Genomic DNA, 20,656 nt, shown 5'->3' on the forward strand with positions numbered 1-20,656 from the left:
GTGTGTTTCTTCTATTATCTAATTCACATTGCCTGAGCTAAACCAGTCCAACCCGTTTCTGTTGTCCTTCCCGGAAAACCTGACTTGGGCTTCGTCATTGTGTTCTAAATTCACCTGCTAATAATACATTTCAGCGATGGAAAATCTAAACGCCATATAGTAACCTATATGTAATGTTTTAATGGAGGATGATTGTGTAATATTGATAGTTTTGCCAGAAAGTGACCTGTGATGGCACCTCTGGACCGGTCCTTGTAGAAGGGGACATCTGTAGGTCAGGCTCATTATCTAGCCCTCAGGTTTGGCCAGTGGGCTCCTGAAATAAACATACATTTTCCATTTTTGTCATGACAGTTCTTGGTTGTAAATGCACCATTATCCGTTCCGACCACAGTGACCGGGACAGAGGGTGGTGGGGGAGGAAACTGGGACAGCGACCAGGACGGAAGGGGGTGGCAGGGGGACAGTAACCTGGGGTGGGGGGAGGAGCAGTGACCAGGGCAGTGGTGGGAATTGGGGGGACAGGGGGACAATGACGAGGAGCGGGGGGGGGCAGTGACCAGGACAGTGGGAATGGGGGGACAGTGACCAGGACGGTGGTGAGAATTGGGGGGACAGTGACAAGTACGGTGGGGGGGGGGGTCAGGGGGACAGTGACCAAGGAGCGGGGGGAGCAGTGACCAGGACGGTGGTGGGAATTTGGGGGACAGTGACCAGTACGGTGGGGGGGGGTCAGGGGGACAGTGACCGAGGAGCGGGGGGGGGCAGTGAACAGGACGGTGGTGGGAATTGGGGGGACAGTGACCAGTACGGTGGGGGGGGTCAGGGGGACAGTGACTGAGGAGCGGGGGGGGCAGTGACCAGGATGGTGGGGGGACAGTGACCAGTACGGTGGGGGGGGGTCAGGGGGACAGTGACCGAGGAGCGGGGGGGGCAGTGACCAGGACGGTGGTGGGAATTGGGGGGACAGTGACCAAGTACAGTGGGGGGGGGGGGGGTCAGGGGGACAGTGACAGAGGAGCGGGGGGAGGCAGTGACCAGGACGGTGGTGGGAATTGGGGGGGACAGTGACCAGTACGGTGGGGGGGGGGTCAGGGGGACAGTGACCGAGGAGCGGGGGGGCAGTGACCAGGACGGTGGTGGGAATTGGGGGGACAGTGACCAAGTACAGTGGGGGGGGGGGTCAGGGGGACAGTGACAGAGGAGCGGGGGGAGGCAGTGACCAGGACGGTGGTGGGAATTGGGGGGACAGTGACCAGTACGGTGGGGGGGGGGGTCAGGGGGACAGTGACCGAGGAGCGGGGGGGCAGTGACCAGGACGGTGGTGGGAATGTGGGGGACAGTGACCAGGACGGTGGGGGGGGGGGGGAGGCAGCGGCCAGGACCAGAGGACAGTGACAGTGCCACCAGCGTGCCTCCTGCTATTACCTGCTGCAGGAAGAAGCCACAGCAGAGATTTTCATTCCAGTGGTTTTCTTAATTGAGGATCACGGTGTGAAAATTCCTCGCTCAGCTGACGTTTGCTGCGTCATCTCAGTGGGGAACTCCGTGGGAACTGTTTTTGATCCAGCGAGACATACTGCTTTTTTTTGGCAGAAGATCCTCTCATCTGACAGGATTGTAGATTTCAAAAGGCTCTTGTGTGACCCGGACTTCGTTTCCTTCCCTAAAGGTCAGAGCCTTGGAAGGTCCTTGTCCTTCCAACCATATACATCTGTGTACATTCAATCCAGCAACGGTCCCTATAGTTAGGATTGTATTTTGTATCATACGACAATCCAGTTTGTATTGTGACTGCATGGAATGTGATTGGTACAGAGACTATTTACTAAAACTGGAGCACTCAGAAGCAGCCAATCAGCTTCTATCTTCAGCTTGTTCAGTTTACCTTTGACAGTAAAACCTGGAAGCTGATTGGTTTCTATGCAGAGCTGCACCACATTTTGCACCCTCCAGGTTTAGTAAATCTCCCTCTGTGTGGTTTGGTGTACTCGCCTCTACCTGTGTGCTTACTTTGCCTTGTGCTCAGAATAATGGGACTCGGCTTATTATCAACATTTATTTCAGATATAGAAAGAGGAAAATGTAATCCAATGATTACTGAAATATCTGCATTTTAAGGAAAATTTATATATTTAAATCCCTGTTGTAGGAAAATATTGAGCCTTTTGACCTGGAAAGTTTTTGTATGGGATATGAGGGTCTCTGGGGCCCCTTTATGGGCTGTGTACTGGGAAGGGGCTCCAGGCCTTATGCAGACACTGGGTGTAAATTCAGTTCTCAATGTCTTGGCGGGAAGGAGTGGTGAAGCGGACCTTTCCTGGCTCATGGAGAAATGGGGCTTATGCTGGCCATTCACTAGCCGAAATATCGGGCGAACTCATTTTCGAAAAATCGGCGGTGAGAGCAGACGATCGTGCCATCATGTAATGACCGAATTTTCGAACAATAAATCGTTCAATGGACATAAATGAATCAGTTTTTCGTTCAGTTTGTCACATATGACAGGTCGGCTGAGAAACGCATTAACCTTTCAATATTTCGTTTGTTTATCGTTCGGTCGGGGGATTATCACAATTGTTCCTTCGATTTTTTGGCTCTGAAAAGTTAACAATTTTCTATTTGTGCCCATTAACTGGACGAAAAATGAACAATCGGACCAAATGACAGATTTTCGAACGATCTTTCGGCTAGTGTATGGCCAGCATTAGTGCATTCAGTGGTTTATATAATTCCACACTAGTCTGGTCAGTGGCTGCCCGTTGAAGGGGACCGGGACGGTCCGCGCCCCCTGGGCATGGCTGTTTCCAAAGATGAACCCCGAGGCTGGATTTACTGATCGGTGTGCATGCAGCACACATGGTAATACACACACAGGTGTGAATGGGGCAATAAAGCCTTCCTTTTGTTTCCATACACTAAACTGCAGTCCATAGATGTGAACCGTCTGCGTGGGAAAGAATGGGATTTCCATTTCTAATGCAGCAAAGCGTGGGAGAACAGAGACAAGTGTGAATTAAAGTGCAACTTCACTCTCCCAATCAACATTGATTGAAATAGATAGGAGAGTACTGTAGATCATATTTACGCATTTCTTCAGTTACTTCCTGGTTTCTCTCGTAGGGGAGAATCATCTGCCCTTACTCAATATGGCCACAGCCAGAAATACTAGGGGGCTGTTTTTTTTTTTAAAAGTGATTTCTCGCCAAAATAAAGCATGGAGACATGGATCGACTGATTTTAGGGGGGGGGGGGGGTTGATTATTAGAAGTTAATGCTTTTGGTGCTCACATGCAGTGGATGATGCCTCTGCTGTCTGATCTGTCTTAAAGCGGAGTTCCAGCCATTTACTCACCTGTCCAACGGTCCAGCGATGCGGCCGCCCGAAGCCTCGATCCTCTCCCTCGGCGCCGGCATCACTGCTGTGGGCACCCGGCTGTTACAGTTTGCGGCTTCACAGCCGGGTACCCACTGCGCATGTGCGAGTCGCGCTGCGCGCCGTGATTGGCCGGCAATCTTCTGGGACCTCTGACGTGTCCCAGAAGATTGCAGGGAGGGAGGGGGAGAGGAGAACTTCTGCTCAGGGCTCCACGGCGCTCCGAGCGGAAGTGGGAGCGGGTACCTGTCAAAACTAGGTACCCGCTCCCCCCCCCAAAAAAATGACATGCCAAATGTGGCATGTCGGGGGGTCAGGACTCCCTAAAGCGGAAGTTCCACTTTTGGGTGGAACTCCGCTTTAAAGTGATTGTAAAGTGTTTTTTCTAACAAAAATAACAACCCTGTTACACTTTCCTCCTCTGGGCAGTTGGTTTTTCACAGAGCAGCCCCAGTCCTCCTCTTTGCTGCTCCTGGCATCTCCCTCCTATTGAGTGCCCCCACAGCAAGCAGCTTGCTATGGGGGCACCCGAGCCAAGTTGCAGCTCAGTGTGTCCATTCAGACACAGAGCTGCCGATTGGCCCCACCCCCTCTCTCTCTTGATTGGCTCACTGACTTTGGCAGCTGTGGGAGCCAATTGTGCCGTGGCTGTATCTCAGCCAATCAGGAGGGAGAGTCCCGAACGGCCGAGGGACTTGTGTACATCACTGGACAGAGAGGGGGCACAGGTAAGTATTAGGGGGGATGGGGGGGCTGCTACACACAGAAGGCGCTTTTATCTTTTTTGTCTTAATGCATAGAATGCACCTTCTGACTTTACAACTCCTTTAAGCAGCCATACACAGAGCACATCTCTTTCCTGCAACCACAGGTTGTCAGTGTATTCTCCTGGCAGGGGGGTGGAGAAAGCCGTCCCCTCAGGGAGAACACAGTGATTATTGCTAGCAGCTATACTAGCCACTAGCGATAATTGCATGCAAAATCTGGCAGGTTCAGTATACCCAAGCTGATTGATCATTCAGCCTTGCCCATACACGGTTGGAATCCTGTCCGGTTCCTGCTGAGATCTGAATTGTCAGTGGCCGGCCTATTAATGTGGTGCTTGTTGTTATCTGCAGCCTTGCTGATTGTGTGTTCCTGTCAGCCTGGACCGGCCTTTCACATAACACTGCGATTAATCACATAATTCCTTCTTAATAGATGCATATCTCTGCAGATTAGCCGTCCACATTGACTATTGTTCTGTGGGGTGGATTTACCAGGTTTATGTGATATAAAGTGATTACTAGTCGGGGGGTAATTGTTTCTGTTAGGTCCGGCTTTGTTGCACAATCATGATGTGAAAAATCAGCAATGCGTTGCAGCATCTTTTACTATATCGTGTGAAACCAGGTACCCCCTCCCCCCCATCCATAATGTCTATCTTGTGTTTGGGGAGTATTTGTTTTGCCCATTGGAAAGCAGTATCCCATGTTGTCATCCCTGTGCCTGCTCCATGGTTTTTCTGTGGGGCGGTGTTGTGCTATCGGAGCTCTGGAGCCGTGTCTGTATGCTTATGGCCGGTACCACCATACTCCTTCTATTAGATCTGCTGCCTTTCATACCATTGACCTCCCATTCCCCCAGCCTTCAAGACTCGGCTCCTTGCTGGTTCTCCTCCCACCTATCACAGCCTGCAACTCTCCACTTCCTCTTTCTGTAGGGGAAGTAGATGTGCAATGTAAGGAGGTGATTGTATCTCTGTGTCTTCACCATTGAGGTTGCAGTCTGTTGCACAATGTCTGTGTTCCATCAGATTCAGCTCAGGCTTACAAGTCACACATCAAACTATTTTCTTTTAGATTTACCAAAACCCAGATAATATGAGGTCACACCTAAACACTTTCAATTTGTATGCAGTCAGGCCGGCCCTCGCACTGTATGATTGAAGAATATTCTAAAAAAAAGTTGTATAATGTATGGCCAGCTTTAGACCATAGACGGTGCGATTTTCTTTCCTGCAGGAATCTCGTTTTAAACGGAGTTCCAGCCTTAAACCACTTTGGGTCATCCGCTTGCTGAACCTGAAAAAGAAATGGATAGTCCTGTTTTTTTTTCAGTTACTTACCTTGTTATTGAAGAAAATATACTCCCCTTCCTTCCACTTCCTCCCTCTGTGGCGGCGGCCCGCACCGTCACTTCCTGCTTGCATTGACTCCTGGGAGCTGAACAGGAATTAATGCGCCTGCACTGGCCCCGCTCATCACTTCCTGCTTGCATTGACTCCTGGGAGCTGAACAGGAATCAATGCGCCTGCACTGGCCCCGCTCATCACTTCCTGCTTGCATTGACTCCTGGGAGCTGAACAGGAATCAATGCGCCTGCACCGGCCCCGCTCGTCAATTCCTGCTTGCATTGACTCCTGGGAGCTGAACAGGAATCAATGCGCCTGCACCGGCCCCGCTCATCACTTCCTGCTTGCATTGACTCCTGGGAGCTGAACAGGAATCAATGCGCCTGCACCGGCCCCGCTCGTCAATTCCTGCTTGCATTGACTCCTGGGAGCTGAACAGGAATCAATGCGCCTGCACCGGCCCCGCTCATCACTTCCTGCTTGCATTGACTCCTGGGAGCTGAACAGGAATCAATGCGCCTGCACCGGCCCCGCTCGTCAATTCCTGCTTGCATTGACTCCTGGGAGCTGAACAGGAATCAATGCGCCTGCACCGGCCCCGCTCGTCAATTCCTGCTTGCATTGACTCCTGGGAGCTGAACAGGAATCAATGCTCCTGCACCGGCCCCGCTCATCACTTCCTGCTTGCATTGACTCCTGGGAGCTGAACAGGAATCAATGCGCCTGCACCGGCCCCGCTCGTCAATTCCTGCTTGCATTGACTCCTGGGAGCTGAACAGGAATCAATGCGCCTGCACCGGCCCCGCTCGTCACTTCCTGCTTGCATTGACTCCTGGGAGCTGAACAGGAATTAATGCGCCTGCACCGGCCCCGCTCATCACTTCCTGCTTGCATTGACTCCTGGGCACTGAACAGGAATCAATGCGCCTGCACCGGCCCCGCTCATCACTTCCTGCTTGCATTGACTCCTGGGCACTGAACAGGAATCAATGCGCCTGCACCGGCCCCGCTCATCACTTCCTGCTTGCATTGACTCCTGGGCACTGAACAGGAATCAATGCGCCTGCACCGGCCCCGCTCATCACTTCCTGCTTGCATTGACTCCTGGGAGCTGAACAGGAATTAATGCGCCTGCACCGGCCCCGCTCGTCACTTCCGGTACAGGCGCGTCATTCCCTGCTAAACAGCTTCTGGGCATGCCGTAGTAGAACTGCCTCTGCCGAGAGAACACAGTGAATATTGCGAGCGACTATAACTACTGGCAATTATCGCATGCTGGAAATCCAGAATGCTTGTTATAGCGAAGTTGATCAATAGATTCAGCCTTTCCATAGATGGTTCGAATCTCGCCTGGTTCAGCAGGGACTGGCCAAGATTTGATCCATCTATTGGCAGGTTGACATTCAGGAGCCATTCTGTCCAAGCAATGGTCAGTGTGATCTAGGAGAACATGTTAAGGGCTCCCAAATCCCCCTTTAAGGTGTATATCAGGGGTCTTCATACTATGGCCCTCCAGTTGTTCAGGAACTACAATTCCCATCATGTCTGTGAATGTCAGAGTTATACAATGCCTCATGGGCTGTGTAGTTGCAGGAGGGCCGTAGTTTGAGGATCCCTGGTGTAGATGGTGAGTGACCGGTCACCTCCATCTTCTGGGCCTCTTTGTAGTCTCATTGTATCGCTCCTATGTGACATTTCACAATCCCCTTCCATCTCCAGGCAGGGAGCTGTGTGATACACGGGATTCCAGCATCCTCCGAATTCTCACCCGGAGGGGGGATCCAGACTTGCTGCTGCTAGTATTTATTGTTAGGGGTTTATACAGAAAGAGAGAAATCGCATCTCTGGTGAAATATTATGTAATGGGGGAAGGACAATGGAAAATGTCCCAACCTGCTGACCTCCAACCACTGGAGTACCGGCCTGTATATAAGCTGCTTTTTCTGGCAGTAAGGTTCATTCCAGGGATGGCTTTGTTTTTGCCTAGTTATAGACCGATGGAAGTATGTATATGCCATACCTGGCTGATTACTGTGAAAATCTCTGTAGTAGTCACCGCTACTACGATTGCTGCGGTCTTCTGGGGCCTGTACCAGTCAGCTGCCCTGCTGCATTGTGAATACAGGGTGGTCACTCGCCTGGGACAGCTGCCCTGCTGCATTGTGAATACAGGGGGGGGTCACTCACCTGGCACAGCTGCCCTGCTGCATTGTGAATACAGGGGTCACTCACCTGGCACAGCTGCCCTGCTGCATTGTGAATACAGGGGGGTCACTCACCTGGCACAGCTGCCCTGCTGCATTGTGAATACAGGGGGGTCACTCACCTGGCACAGCTGCCCTGCTGCATTGTGAATACAGGGGGGTCACTCACCTGGCACAGCTGCCCTGCTGCATTGTGAATACAGGGGTCACTCACCTGGGACAGCTGCCCTGCTGCATTGTGAATACAGGGGGGTCACTCACCTGGCACAGCTGCCCTGCTGCATTGTGAATACAGGGGTCACTCACCTGGGACAGCTGCCCTGCTGCATTGTGAATACAGGGGGGTCACTCACCTGGCACAGGTGCCATTCACAGAACAACTTGAAATTTCAAAATGCAAAGCATTTTCTGGTTGGATGAGGGGAAGAGTCGGGGCAGTGACGTCTTCATCTCCACCTTGTGCAATCAGAAAGCTCTTTGCATTCATTGAGGTTAATGCAAAGCATTCTGCGAATAGCTCCCATGCCAAGCAAGCAACCCCCTGTGTTCACTATACAGCAGGGCATGGGATGTGGAAGCTAGGGGTGATCATTGTTGTAGTGGGACTTCCAGCTTCCACGGGTTACCCACAGGTATGGTATGTACAAACTTGCATTGGTCCAAGCTGAAAAAAAAACCAAAGAAGCCGTACCTAAACCATGACCCTCTACAAATGTGTTCCCTCCTTTGTAGCCAATGTCATGTACTCCATGCACTATTACACATTGGCTGAACGGTGCTCAGTATCTGTCCTGGACCGCATGGAGCTGAGAAACCTTCTGTATGATTGTCAGCCTGAAAGCTCTACAGCTGTGACTATAGCAACCAACTCTCCCTTCCATCTCACTGACCTGCCCTAGAAACAGGAACCAAACAATCTGATTGGCTGCTCGATTTACAGGCATGGTTTAATGGTTGCTTGTTTTAAATTTGTATATGAGCCGTCTCATTTTGTCTTACGCCAGTCATGGCCGGATGACTTTTTTCTGAATGATCACTATTAAATGATCCCTTCACCCAAAACTGACCCCCCCTCCCCCCAATCATTGGTGTCTCTTATGAGATCTCTGCTGAGTTCTCAGGTCTGTCACAGCTGTCCTGAGGGCTTCCTACAATCCCTGAGGGCTTCCTACAATCCCTGAGGGTTTTTTTGTTTTATAGTGGGTGGGGGTACCCAAAACTTCAAGATGTATACATAAGGTGCAACTCTGCGTCCTGTGTATACATAAGGTGCAACTCTGCGTCCTGTGTATACGTAAGGTGCAACTGTAGGATATGTAGAGCCTCGGTAGGGTCTGTAAAGTCTCGGTAGGGTCTGTAAAGTCTCGGTAGGGTCTGTAAAGTCTCGGTAGGGTCTGTAAAGCCTCGGTAGGGTCTGTAGAGGACTCGGTAGGGTCTGTAAAGCCTCGGTAGGGTCTGTAGAGGACTCGGTAGGATCTGTAAAGTCTCGGTAGGATCTGTAAAGTCTCGGTAGGGTCTGTAAAGTCTCGGTAGGGTCTGTAAAGTCTCGGTAGGGTCTGTAAAGTCTCGGTAGGGTCTGTAAAGTCTCGGTAGGGTCTGTAAAGTCTCGGTAGGGTCTGTAAAGTCTCGGTAGGGTCTGTAAAGTCTCGGTAGGGTCTGTAAAGTCTCGGTAGGGTCTGTAAAGTCTCGGTAGGGTCTGTAAAGTCTCGGTAGGGTCTGTAAAGTCTCGGTAGGGTCTGTAAAGTCTCGGTAGGGTCTGTAAAGTCTCGGTAGGGTCTGTAAAGTCTCGGTAGGGTCTGTAAAGTCTCGGTAGGGTCTGTAAAGTCTCGGTAGGGTCTGTAAAGTCTCGGTAGGGCCTATTTAGCCTCTAGAATCTGTAAAGTCTCGGTAGGGTCTGTAAAGTCTCGGTAGGGTCTGTAAAGTCTCGGTAGGGTCTGTAAAGTCTCGGTAGGGTCTGTAAAGTCTCGGTAGGGTCTGTAAAGTCTCGGTAGGGTCTGTAAAGTCTCGGTAGGGTCTGTAAAGTCTCGGTAGGGTCTGTAAAGTCTCGGTAGGGTCTGTAAAGTCTCGGTAGGGTCTGTAAAGTCTCGGTAGGGTCTGTAAAGTCTCGGTAGGGTCTGTAAAGTCTCGGTAGGGTCTGTAAAGTCTCGGTAGGGTCTGTAGAGGACTCGGTAGGGTCTGTAGAGGACTCGGTAGGGTCTGTAGAGGACTCGGTAGGGTCTGTAGAGGACTCGGTAGGGTCTGTAGAGGACTCGGTAGGGTCTGTAGAGGACTCGGTAGGGTCTGTAGAGGACTCGGTAGGGTCTGTAGAGGACTCGGTAGGGTCTGTAGAGGACTCGGTAGGGTCTGTAGAGGACTCGGTAGGGTCTGTAGAGGACTCGGTAGGGTCTGTAGAGGACTCGGTAGGGTCTGTAGAGGACTCGGTAGGGTCTGTAGAGGACTCGGTAGGGTCTGTAGAGGACTCGGTAGGGTCTGTAGAGGACTCGGTAGGGTCTGTAAAGTCTCGGTAGGGTCTGTAGAAGTCTCGGTAGGGTCTGTAGAGGACTCGGTAGGGTCTGTAGAGGACTCGGTAGGGTCTGTAGAGGACTCGGTAGGGTCTGTAGAGGACTCGGTAGGGTCTGTAGAGGACTCGGTAGGGTCTGTAGAGGACTCGGTAGGGTCTGTAGAGGACTCGGTAGGGTCTGTAGAGGACTCGGTAGGGTCTGTAAAGCCTCGGTAGGGTCTGTAGAGGACTCGGTAGGGTCTGTAGAGGACTCGGTAGGGTCTGTAGAGGACTCGGTAGGGTCTGTAGAGGACTCGGTAGGGTCTGTAGAGGACTCGGTAGGGTCTGTAAAGCCTCTGTAGGCTCTGTCATTCTGGGATATACTAGAAGTGCTGTGAAATGTCTGCAGCTGCTGAGTTCCTGGCTGTGTCCTGAAATAGTCAGGTAGCTAGCCATCAGTGTGCTCGGTATAGAAAGGACTTTATAAGTGCCATTTCCTATAAGCAGACACATGGTGTGTATGTGTGTCCCAGTATAGAATGGGGAAGTTAGGACTTCATCCTTTGTACCCCAGACTGGATGGTGCTCCCTGTCCATCCTTACCTGTCTGATATACTGCTCTGCTTTCCCAGGAGACATCTGTCTTGTGTCCTGTACTTAGCTTGTCACTTTTAGTTGTACCTGAGACAGGCTACATAGTTACATACATAGTTACATAGTAGGTGAAGTTGAATAAAGACAATCGTCCATCCAGTTCCCCCTGTGTAGGTGTGTGTGGCTGTAATCCTCTCTCATACCCCTGAATGTTCTGATCCTTGAGATCTTCGTCTAATAGTCCTTTGTGTGTCCTGTTATGGTACAGAGGGGCTGCCATTGCAGAAGGACTTTACAAGGTTCAGGGCTGCTGTGCTGATCCTCTGGCTGACCTGCAGCCTTCACTTATATGCATGCCTATTCCCAGGCCAGCAAGTAGTGAGGGAAGGATGAGGGCGGCTGCTCTGGAACATGCACTTTCAAAGACAAATTGGCCCAGACAAGCTCCCTTCCCCCAATCCCCCACCCTGGCAGGTAAATGTTGGGGTGTCTGATAGCACAGAGTGCGATCACACTGGAGCCTAGAGAAGTTCCACATGCTAGGACTGCATTATTCAGTAGATAACATTCCATCGTTTATCTGCATACAGCTTCTATTTCCTGACATGACCGCTCCTCCTCTCTATAGGCAGCCAGTCACCTGGTTGTATGGCTCGTTTTTCTCTTTCCTCTGTCCAACCTTAATTGTCATTGACTGAACATGGCTGTCAGTGACTCTGACTTGTGGGTGTGGAGCGCCCCCTTCTGGAGATCTCCGGTCATCGCTTCAATTGTTTTATACAGCGGTTATAGAAAAGAATCACCCCCTCCCCCTTTAAAATAATTACATTTTGTTGCTTTGCAGCCTGAAAGGAAGACTGACACCGTTTTTTCTTTTATCCACTGTATTTACTCAGTGCAACTTATAACCTCCGAATGAAATATGGCAGGAAAAAATAAATTCAAAAACAGAATTACGGAGTTGGAAAAAGGACCCCCCCCCTCATAAAAATGACTTGTAAACTCAATCAGGCGTAGCCAATCCCCTTCTCAATGGCACACAAAAACATTTCACTTTCTGCTGTGATCAGCTGTGGTCATCATACTTAGCTCAGCATGAAAGCGCTTTCCTGGAGCATTTGGGGGGGGGGGCAACATCCTGTTGTGGGGGGCGGCAACATTCTCTTGTGGAGGGGGGGATAATATCTTGTCATAGGGTGGTAGTATCATGTTATGTGGGGGCGGGGGATAATATCCTGTCATGGGGTGTTTCTCTGCAGCAGGGACTGGTGGACTTGTTGGGATAGAAGGAAAACTGGATGGGGCAGAATTCCACCAAATTCTTGAGGAAGGTCTCCTGCCCTCTGCTGGCAGAAAGTTGTGAATGGGAAGGTTTCCCTTCTAAAGCACACAGCAACAATGCTCACACAGTGGTTGTAGGAGGAGGCTGGGAATGTCCACCAATGAGCACACAGTGGTTGGAGGAGAAGTTGGGGAATGTCCACCAATGAGCACACAGTGGTTGTAGGAGGAGGTGAGGAATGTCCACCAATGAGCACACAGTGGTTGTAGGAGGAGGTGAGGAATGTCCACCAATGAGCACACAGTGGTTGGAGGAGAAGGTGAGGAATGTCCACCAATGAGCACACAGTGGTTGTAGGAGGAGGTGGGGAATGTCCACCAATGAGCACACAGTGGTTGTAGGAGGAGGCTGGGAATGTCCACCAATGAGCACACAGTGGTTGGAGGAGAACAGGGGAAATGTCCACCAATGAGCACACAGTGGTTGGAGGAGAACGGGGGAAATGTCCATCAATGAGCACACAGTGGTTGTAGGAGGAGGCGGGGAATGTCCACCAATGAGCACACAGTGGTTGGAGGAGAAGGCAGGAATGTCCACCAATGAGCACACAGTGGTTGGAGGAGAAGGGGGGGAATGTCCACCAATGAGCACACAGTGGTTGGAGGAGAAGGCAGGAATGTCCACCAATGAGCACACAGTGGTTGGAGGAGAAGGTGGGGAATGTCCACCAATGAGCACACAGTGGTTGGAGGAGAAGGCGGGGAGTGTCCACCAATGAGCACACAGTGGTTGGAGGAGAAGGTGGGGAATGTCCACCAATGAGCACACAGTGGTTGGAGGAGAAGGCGGGGAATGTCCACCAATGAGCACACAGTGTTTGGAGGAGAAGGCGGGGAATGTCCACCAATGAGCACACAGTGGCGGGAGGAGAAGGCGGGGAATGTCCACCAATGAGCACACAGTGGTTGGAGGAGAAGGCGGGGAATGTCCACCAATGAGCACACAGTGGCGGGAGGAGAAGGCGGGGAATGTCCACCAATGAGCACACAGTGGTTGGCGGAGAACGAGGGGAATGTATACCAATGAGCACAGTGGTTGGAGGAGGAGGCAGGAAATGTCCTTGGATGGCCTACTCAGAGCCCAGACTTAAACCTCATTGAAAATCTGTGGAATGATTGAACATTGCATTCCACAAATGGTCACCATTAAATGTAACTGAACTTGAGCAGTTCTGCATAGAAGCACATGCAAATATTGCAAAGTCTAGATGTGCAAAGTTAGAAGAGACAAATCCCAACAGACTAAAGGCGGGAATTACAGCAAAAGGGGGTCCAACAAAATACTGAGGGGAATCCTTTCTCCAACTCAGTTATTCTGTTGTCTCTGATATGTTATATCTTTCACTTGGATGCTGTAATTTGCACGGAGTAAATACAGCTGGATCAAACCAAAACTTTATCTGTCTTTATTTCAAGCTGCAAAGCAACAAAATGTGATTATTTGAAAAGGGGGGGGATTCTTTTTTATACCCCGCCCCCCATTTCCCACACCCCCTCCCCCTTTAATACATGTGTGCCCCAACTGTCTGCTATATGGGGGGATTCTTTTCTATACCCACTGTAAATATAATAGGTACTTTACTATGTGTGTGAGATTTTGGTATTCTGTATCACGTAATGTGAACATCTCTCCATGTTTGATTATTGATCTCCTGTTTCTGCTCGGTGTTGGCCTTACCACTGTAATAGTGACCCTGTATCAGCCGTGTGCTTCATCATGTGACTGGTCTGCCAGTTCAGAGAGATAGTGAAGGATAAAATCTGGGAGGGGCCATCATTTCACCATAGCCAATGACACGTAGCCCAGTCCCTTGGCCACCGCCATGCTGATTGGTGTTTGTTTTGTTGCAGCAGTGATTCCAGCAGTACGTCAAGTGATGACTCTCCCGCCAGGTCGGTGCAGTCTGCCGCCGTTCCCGCACCTCCGGTCCAGCCGCTGCTCTCTCTGGACAAGGATGAACCGCGCAAAAGTTTCGGGATCAAAGTCCAGAATCTCCCTGTGCGATCTACAGGTAGGAGATCTTTGTCCTGGTCACAGTCTGTATAAATGTGGGGAGAAGAGAGTGAATGGGGGGTCTAATCTATTATTCATATGTTTGTGTGAGGCTCTGGACAAATTGGGGTAGGGAGTTTTAGAGTATGGGGGGGGGGGGCTCTGAATAGACTGGGGAAAGGAGTTCCAGAGGATGGGGGGGAGAGGCTCTGGACAGATTGGGGCAGGGAGTTCCAGAGGAAGGGGGGGGGACGACTCTGGACAGATTGGGGCAGGGAGTTCCAGAGGAAGGGGGGGGGGGAAGACTCTGGACAGATTGGGGCAGGGAGTTCCAGAGGAAGGGGGGGGGGACTCTGGACAGATTAAGGTAGGGAGTTCCAGAGGAAGGGGGAGGGAGACTGGACAGATTGGGGTAGGAAGTTCCAGAGGAAGGGGGGGGGCTCTGGACAGATTGGGGTAGGGAGTTCCAGAGGAAGGGGGGGAGACTCTGGACAGATTGGGGCAGGAAGTTCCAGAGGAAGGGGGGGGGACTCTGGACAGATTGGGGTAGGGAGTTCCAGAGGATGGGGGAGGGAGGCTCTGGACAGATTGGGGTAGGGAGTTTCAGATGCTGGGTGGAGAGGCTCTGGACAGATTGGGGAAGGGAGTTCCTGAGGATGGGGAGAAGTCCTGGAGGTGAACATGGAAGTGGGTACTGAGGAGACTATAGAGAGGGAGGAGAGGAGTGGAAGATTGGGACAATATGTGGAAGAGGAGCTGGTTTTATTTTACAGCTATTGATGGATGCTCAGGTATAATATGATGGACAGTGTGCGGTACTGTGGAATCAGACTCTATGATCCTTGCAGTCTCCTGCATGGTATATGTGGGAACATTAAATGTGTAATGCCTGTAAGGAAGCAATCTGACTTGGCTTGTGTAGGTCGTGCTTGTGTGGGATGTGTGCTTGTGTGGGATGTGTGCTTGTGTGGGATGTGTGCGCGTGTGGGATGTGTGCGCGTGTGGGATGTGTGCGCGTGTGGGATGTGTGCGCGTGTGGGATGTGTGCGCATGTGGGATGTTGGCTTGTGTAGGTCGTGCTTGTGGGATGTTGGCTTGTGTAGGTCGTGCTTGTGGGATGTTGGCTTGTGTAGGTCGTGCTTGTGGGATGTTGGCTTGTGTAGGTCGTGCTTGTGGGATGTTGGCTTGTGTAGGTCGTGCTTGTGGGATGTTGGCTTGTGTAGGTCCTGTGCTTGTGGGATGTGTGCTTGTGTAGGTCCTGTGCTTGTGGGATGTTGGCTTGTGTAGGTCCTGTGCTTGTGGGATGTGTGCTTGTGTAGGTCCTGTGCTTGTGGGATGTTGGCTTGTGTAGGTCCTGTGCTTGTGGGATGTGTGCTTGTGTAGGTCGCGTGTGCTTGTGGGATGTTGGCTTGTGTAGGTCATACAGTTGAGTAAATATTGGTATTATTGGTGACTTTTTTTTAGCTGTATTCCTTCTCGTATGTTCTGGTTATTTTATCCAGTTGGTTCTGTAACGGGTTTCTGTGTTTTCCTCCAGATACAAGCCTTAAGGATGGCCTCTTCCATGAGTTTAAGAAGTATGGAAAGGTGACATCGGTGCAGATACACGGGGTGTCTGAGGAGCGATACGGTCTGGTCTTCTTCCGGCAGCAGGAAGATCAGGAAAAAGCACTTAATGCATCAAAGGGCAAGCTGTTCTTCGGCATGCAGATAGAAGTCACAGCCTGGGTTGGTCCGGGTAAGTTGCCTCTCTGAGGGATGACCCTACCTTTTACATTTTGCCCTTTTAGTTTTGGCTTTAAAGCTGATCTCCTAGTTGGTCCAGTTGAACTATGACCTTCACCACTAGATGTGTCCGCTCTATGGAGTATAGAGCGCTGGGTTCCGGCACTAAGGTGGGGAGCTTCCGGTCTCACACCCGGAACAAGGCACTGCTCAGCCATTCACAGGGAACTTTGTATTCTATGAATGAATACATCAAGGCCATGAGTAGAGTGATAGACTTGCATAGAGGGAGAGGAGCATTAAACCAGGTGGGAACCCCAGCGGAGATTCCCAGTGATTAGAGGCAGTCCCATTGAAAGTAATAGAAGGGTGGCGCTGGCTAAACCACATAAATTATACCCGAAGTACAATCCTATTCAGAAGGTTTGGAATAGGGCTAAATATCTTCAGGGGGTTACGGGATACTCGGAGTATAGCCCTGTTTGATCCAATGGGACCTACGTGGAGCTGGCTAAGCTGCAACATGGTGCTAAATGGAGAGGGTATGGCGTGCTTTATCTTAGCCAAATTTTTATGAATGGCTCACTACTTCCCTTTGAAGAGCCAAAGTATAAATGTTATCTCGCAGACTCCATGCTCTTTTATTACATGGAGTTGAGACACGCGGTGACAGTGCAGGGTAGATCTTTGGACGGACTATGTCTCCGACACCTTTATCTACTTTAATTAGAGAGGCAGAGACATCCAAAGGGTTTATATCACAATGCTATGTTAGGCTGGTACCCTTTTCTAAAAAAGCATCCTCTGACAGTTAGGGAGAATAGGAACATCAGGGAGATTACAGAAGACCAATGGGAAGAGGCCTTACAATCGGTGCCAACGTGCTCGTTAAACGTAACACAGAGATTGACCCAACTATACATTATCCTGAGGGTATACCTCACACCCCAAAGACCGCATGTTAGGGGCTGATTGCTAACCCCCATCTGTACAAGTGATCATGGAGACCTAATACACCTATTGTGGAGATTCCCCAAGTTGCATGTGTATTGGACAGGGGTGATGGACACTGAGTATACCAGGTATGGATCCCAAGCACTGTCTACTCAGTATACTAGATGAATTGGAATGGAAGAATTACACTAAAGAGGCAATTGTTATCACCCTGCTCTTGGCACGCAAACTTCTAATGGTACACTGGAAATCTGACAATCCCCCTAACATAAAGGAGTGGATTACGGCAGTGGGTAATACTATAGGAATGGAAAAGCTGGTCTACCAACACAGGGCATGCTCCGGAAAGTATGATAGGCTATGGGTTTCCTGGCTGAATGTCCCTGGCTTAGCACCAGTAGATTTGGTCATGGGCCGGCTGCTAGATTACAGATTGATGCACTATTCTTGTTGATGGATATATACGATTGGTGACCGGAATGGAGCTATAGTTATTTAATGCACGGATCTCACGTGTACATGCATATACATTGTGACATGGTGCTGCTGAGGTCGTGTTTGTATATTTTATACAAATCTAATCTGCTGGCTGTATTGTGTTGTACTGGCCCAATGTTAATAAAGTATTTTTCCGGATAAAAGAAAATCAATTGAAGGCTGTTGGCTCCTGCAGCTATTCGCAGCCGCTCACATGTCATTACTCGTGCAGCGATCACCTAAGAGTGAATGGCCCTGAATACAGACTGTCTATGTCCAGGCCTGATTACTGGCAGCTGATTGCTGCATGAGGGATTACATGCAAGCGTCTACAATTAGCTACAGGAGCCAACAGCCTCCCATTGCTTTCAGTGGGGCTGCCTCCCGCAGCTAATCACTGGAAAGCCCTGCTGGGGTCCTTGCATGTAATCTGTGCTGGGCCCAAGAATGTGGCCTTACTGAGAAGGAAGCAGAACTTGCATAGCGTACATATAGGATGGGTAACAATGTGAATCATAAACAGAGATTGATCAGATCGGTACATTTTATGCACCATTCACACTTGTAGGACTCCAAAGTCACAGGGCTTTGGATGGGTGCGACTTGGATGTGACTTGTCCCTCTGCAAAGTCGGAACCCACTGATGCATTTAAAACATTCAGGTACGACATTCATGCTACTTTTAAGGGTTAAGATTGAAGTCTGTGGCCCTCAGGTTTCATGAAATTTGGACCAAATTAGTGCATGAATTACTTCAAAGTCGCTGTGACTTTAAATCCCACACCTATGAATGGTGATCATTGGAAAGATTTAGGTACAACGTGTCATGTAACTTTGATGTCTGAAGTCACATGAGAAGTCACACAGGTGTGGATGGGGTGTTCTTCCCATTCATCCAACCCTCATAGGAGGTCCTATAATTTGCCCAATGACCTGGTTTTGGGATCTGTAGTGTTGATGAGATGATCTTGCCATGCCATTGGGATGTGCTAGCCATGTGCCTACCGTGTTGTATCACTGAACATTCCATTATGGAATCCTTACTCATCTCTCTGATTACATTCTTTACATTTTGGCTCTTGTTTTCCCTCCAGAAACGGAAAGCGAGAATGAATTTCGACCTCTGGATGAGAGAATAGATGAATTTCACCCCAAAGCCACTCGCACCCTTTTCATTGGTAACTTGGAGAAGACCACCACTCACCTCGACCTGCACAACGTATTCCAGCGCTTCGGAGATATTGTGGTATGCTGGCCTTGTATGACTCTACACACAGCATGGTCTCCTCCTGTGTAGTTGTGTCCCCCTGCTGAGTGTTCACCTTCCAGCCGCACATGATGCTCATATCTTCTCAGACCCCGAGATGCAAACCTTGAATCTGGCTTTCATTAGCAATCAATACGTCCAGCTGTAGTTTTGTGTGTCTGTCCATTTTTAATCCTGTTAAGTTCCAGCTGGGTGTATGTTCATTCTGCTCTCGCACTATCGATCTGACTGTATTCCTCTCCTCTGCTGTCCAGGATATCGATGTGAAGAAGTTGAATGGGGTTCCACAGTACGCCTTTCTGCAGTACAGCGATATCACCAGTGTCTGCAAAGCCATTAAGAAGATGGATGGAGAGTATCTGGGGAACAACCGGTTGAAGGTATGGAGCGCCATACTGAATCAGCTTCTTTCTACTCTGTCCTGGAAATGTCAAGCTGACTGCAAGGCGTTGGAATGGAATGTCTGCTGAGTAGCTGGGCCATCCTAGCAGCAGGCTGCTCCCTATCCACATGTCCTATACAATAGCTGTAACCCAATACTAGGTGGTGACCTTCTCCCATTTAAAGGGCTTTCCAGCCAATATCAAATCCCCTAATACCTTCTTGTGTCTCTCAGACTTCAAGGATAAGATCTCTGTGCTTAAAGCATTTTTTACCCCAAAAAAAAAACAGATACGGTTTCCTTAAGCATGTTATACAGCACGGTGCTTGTGCTGTGTAATTTGGCACCTCGTATCACCTAAAAAACCTGGCTGATGCTGCCAGTTTCTACCCTCCCCTCTGTAAACTGACCACGGTGTATCATGGCTACTGAGCCCTGACATCGTGGTCAGTGTACGTGCCTCCGTCGTCTGCAGCCCTGCTTTCTGTCTCCTGTGTCCTCTTCCCCCCACTCCCCTCCCTGCCATTTTGCTGTATCAGCACCCGCCCCTCCACTCCTGCTACTCTTTTATTTATTATAAAATAATCCCATCCACTCTGTAATATAACACTAAGTGCTCCTGTGCCTGTCTTATATAAAAAAATATTCCGATCTGTACCTATATCAGAGCGGCTCCCAGCGATCACGTTACCGCTCAGCTCACTCTCTCTTCCTACTCTGCATACTCCTGATGCAGGTAGCCCACTACTCTGCATACTCCTGATGCAGAGAGCCCACTACTCTGCATACTCCTGATGCAGAGAGCCCACTACTCTGCATACTCCTGATGCAGAGAGCCCACTACTCTGCATACTCCTGACCTGGAGAGCCCACTACTCTGCATACTCCTGACCTGGAGAGCCCCCTACTCTGCATACTCCTGATCCAGGGAGCCCCTACTCTGCATACTCCTGATCCAGGGAGCCCCCTACTCTGCATACTCCTGATCCAGGGAGCCCCCTACTCTGCATACTCCAGATTCAGTGAGACCCTACTCTGCATACTCATCCAGGGAGGCCCCCTACCCTGCATACTCCTGATCCGGAGAGTCCCCTACCCTGCATACTCCTGATCCAGAGAGCCCCATACCCTGCATACTCCTGATCCAGGGAGCCCCCTACTCTACATACATACTCCTGATCCGGAGAGTCCCCTACCCTGCATACTCCTGATCCAGAGAGCCCCATATCCTGCATACTCCTGATCCAGGAAGCCCCCTACTCTACATACATACTCCTGATCGAGGGAGCCCCCAACTCTACATACTCCTGATCCAGGGAGCACATTACGCTGCATATCCAGGCTTCAGGCTCCAGAATAGGAATTCTGTTCTTTGTACAGTTTTCACATTATTTGAATTGGTATTTTCTTTTCTACTGGAAAAGTGAGCTTACATGATGACTTCTATTCCCTACAGCTGGGCTTTGGGAAAAGTATGCCAACCAACTGCGTCTGGATAGATGGCTTGCCCTCCAACGTCACTGATCAGTATTTAACACGTCATTTTAGCCGTTACGGGCCTGTGCTGAAGGTAGGTGGGCAGTTGGTGGCCTAAGATGAACCTACATCCTCTTGCATCTTTTCTGTCCTTTTCCCTCCTTAAAAACATATATTGTCAGACATGATGGCTGCCTACCGTAAAAAGACAGAACGATCTGTAACACATTGTTTTGTCTGTATTTGTAATAGTAAACTTTATTGTACACTTTTAG

The 20,656-nt window shown here is 50.0% G+C and overlaps 1 protein-coding gene across 5 annotated transcripts in view; it reads left to right on the forward strand.

Annotated features, from left to right (window-relative positions):
• SPEN (spen family transcriptional repressor) overlaps positions 1–20,656 on the forward strand; it is a 110,108-nt gene that overhangs the window by 63,176 nt on the left and 26,276 nt on the right. For 3 of the 5 annotated variants that reach the window (XM_082274218.1, XM_082274220.1, XM_082274221.1), the window contains 5 exons: positions 13,959–14,119; positions 15,638–15,838; positions 18,351–18,502; positions 18,778–18,903; positions 20,362–20,475. In XM_082274218.1, coding sequence (XP_082130344.1) covers positions 13,959–14,119; positions 15,638–15,838; positions 18,351–18,502; positions 18,778–18,903; positions 20,362–20,475 — 754 coding nt within the window. The remainder of the gene's footprint in view (positions 1–13,958; positions 14,120–15,637; positions 15,839–18,350; positions 18,503–18,777; positions 18,904–20,361; positions 20,476–20,656) is intronic. The other 2 variants (XM_082274219.1, XM_082274222.1) reach the window with 1 other exon arrangement.

The sequence above is a fragment of the Pelophylax lessonae genome, assembly GCF_965119305.1.
Source record: "Pelophylax lessonae genome assembly, chromosome: 12".
In the NCBI taxonomy this organism is placed as follows: domain Eukaryota; kingdom Metazoa; phylum Chordata; class Amphibia; order Anura; family Ranidae; genus Pelophylax; species Pelophylax lessonae.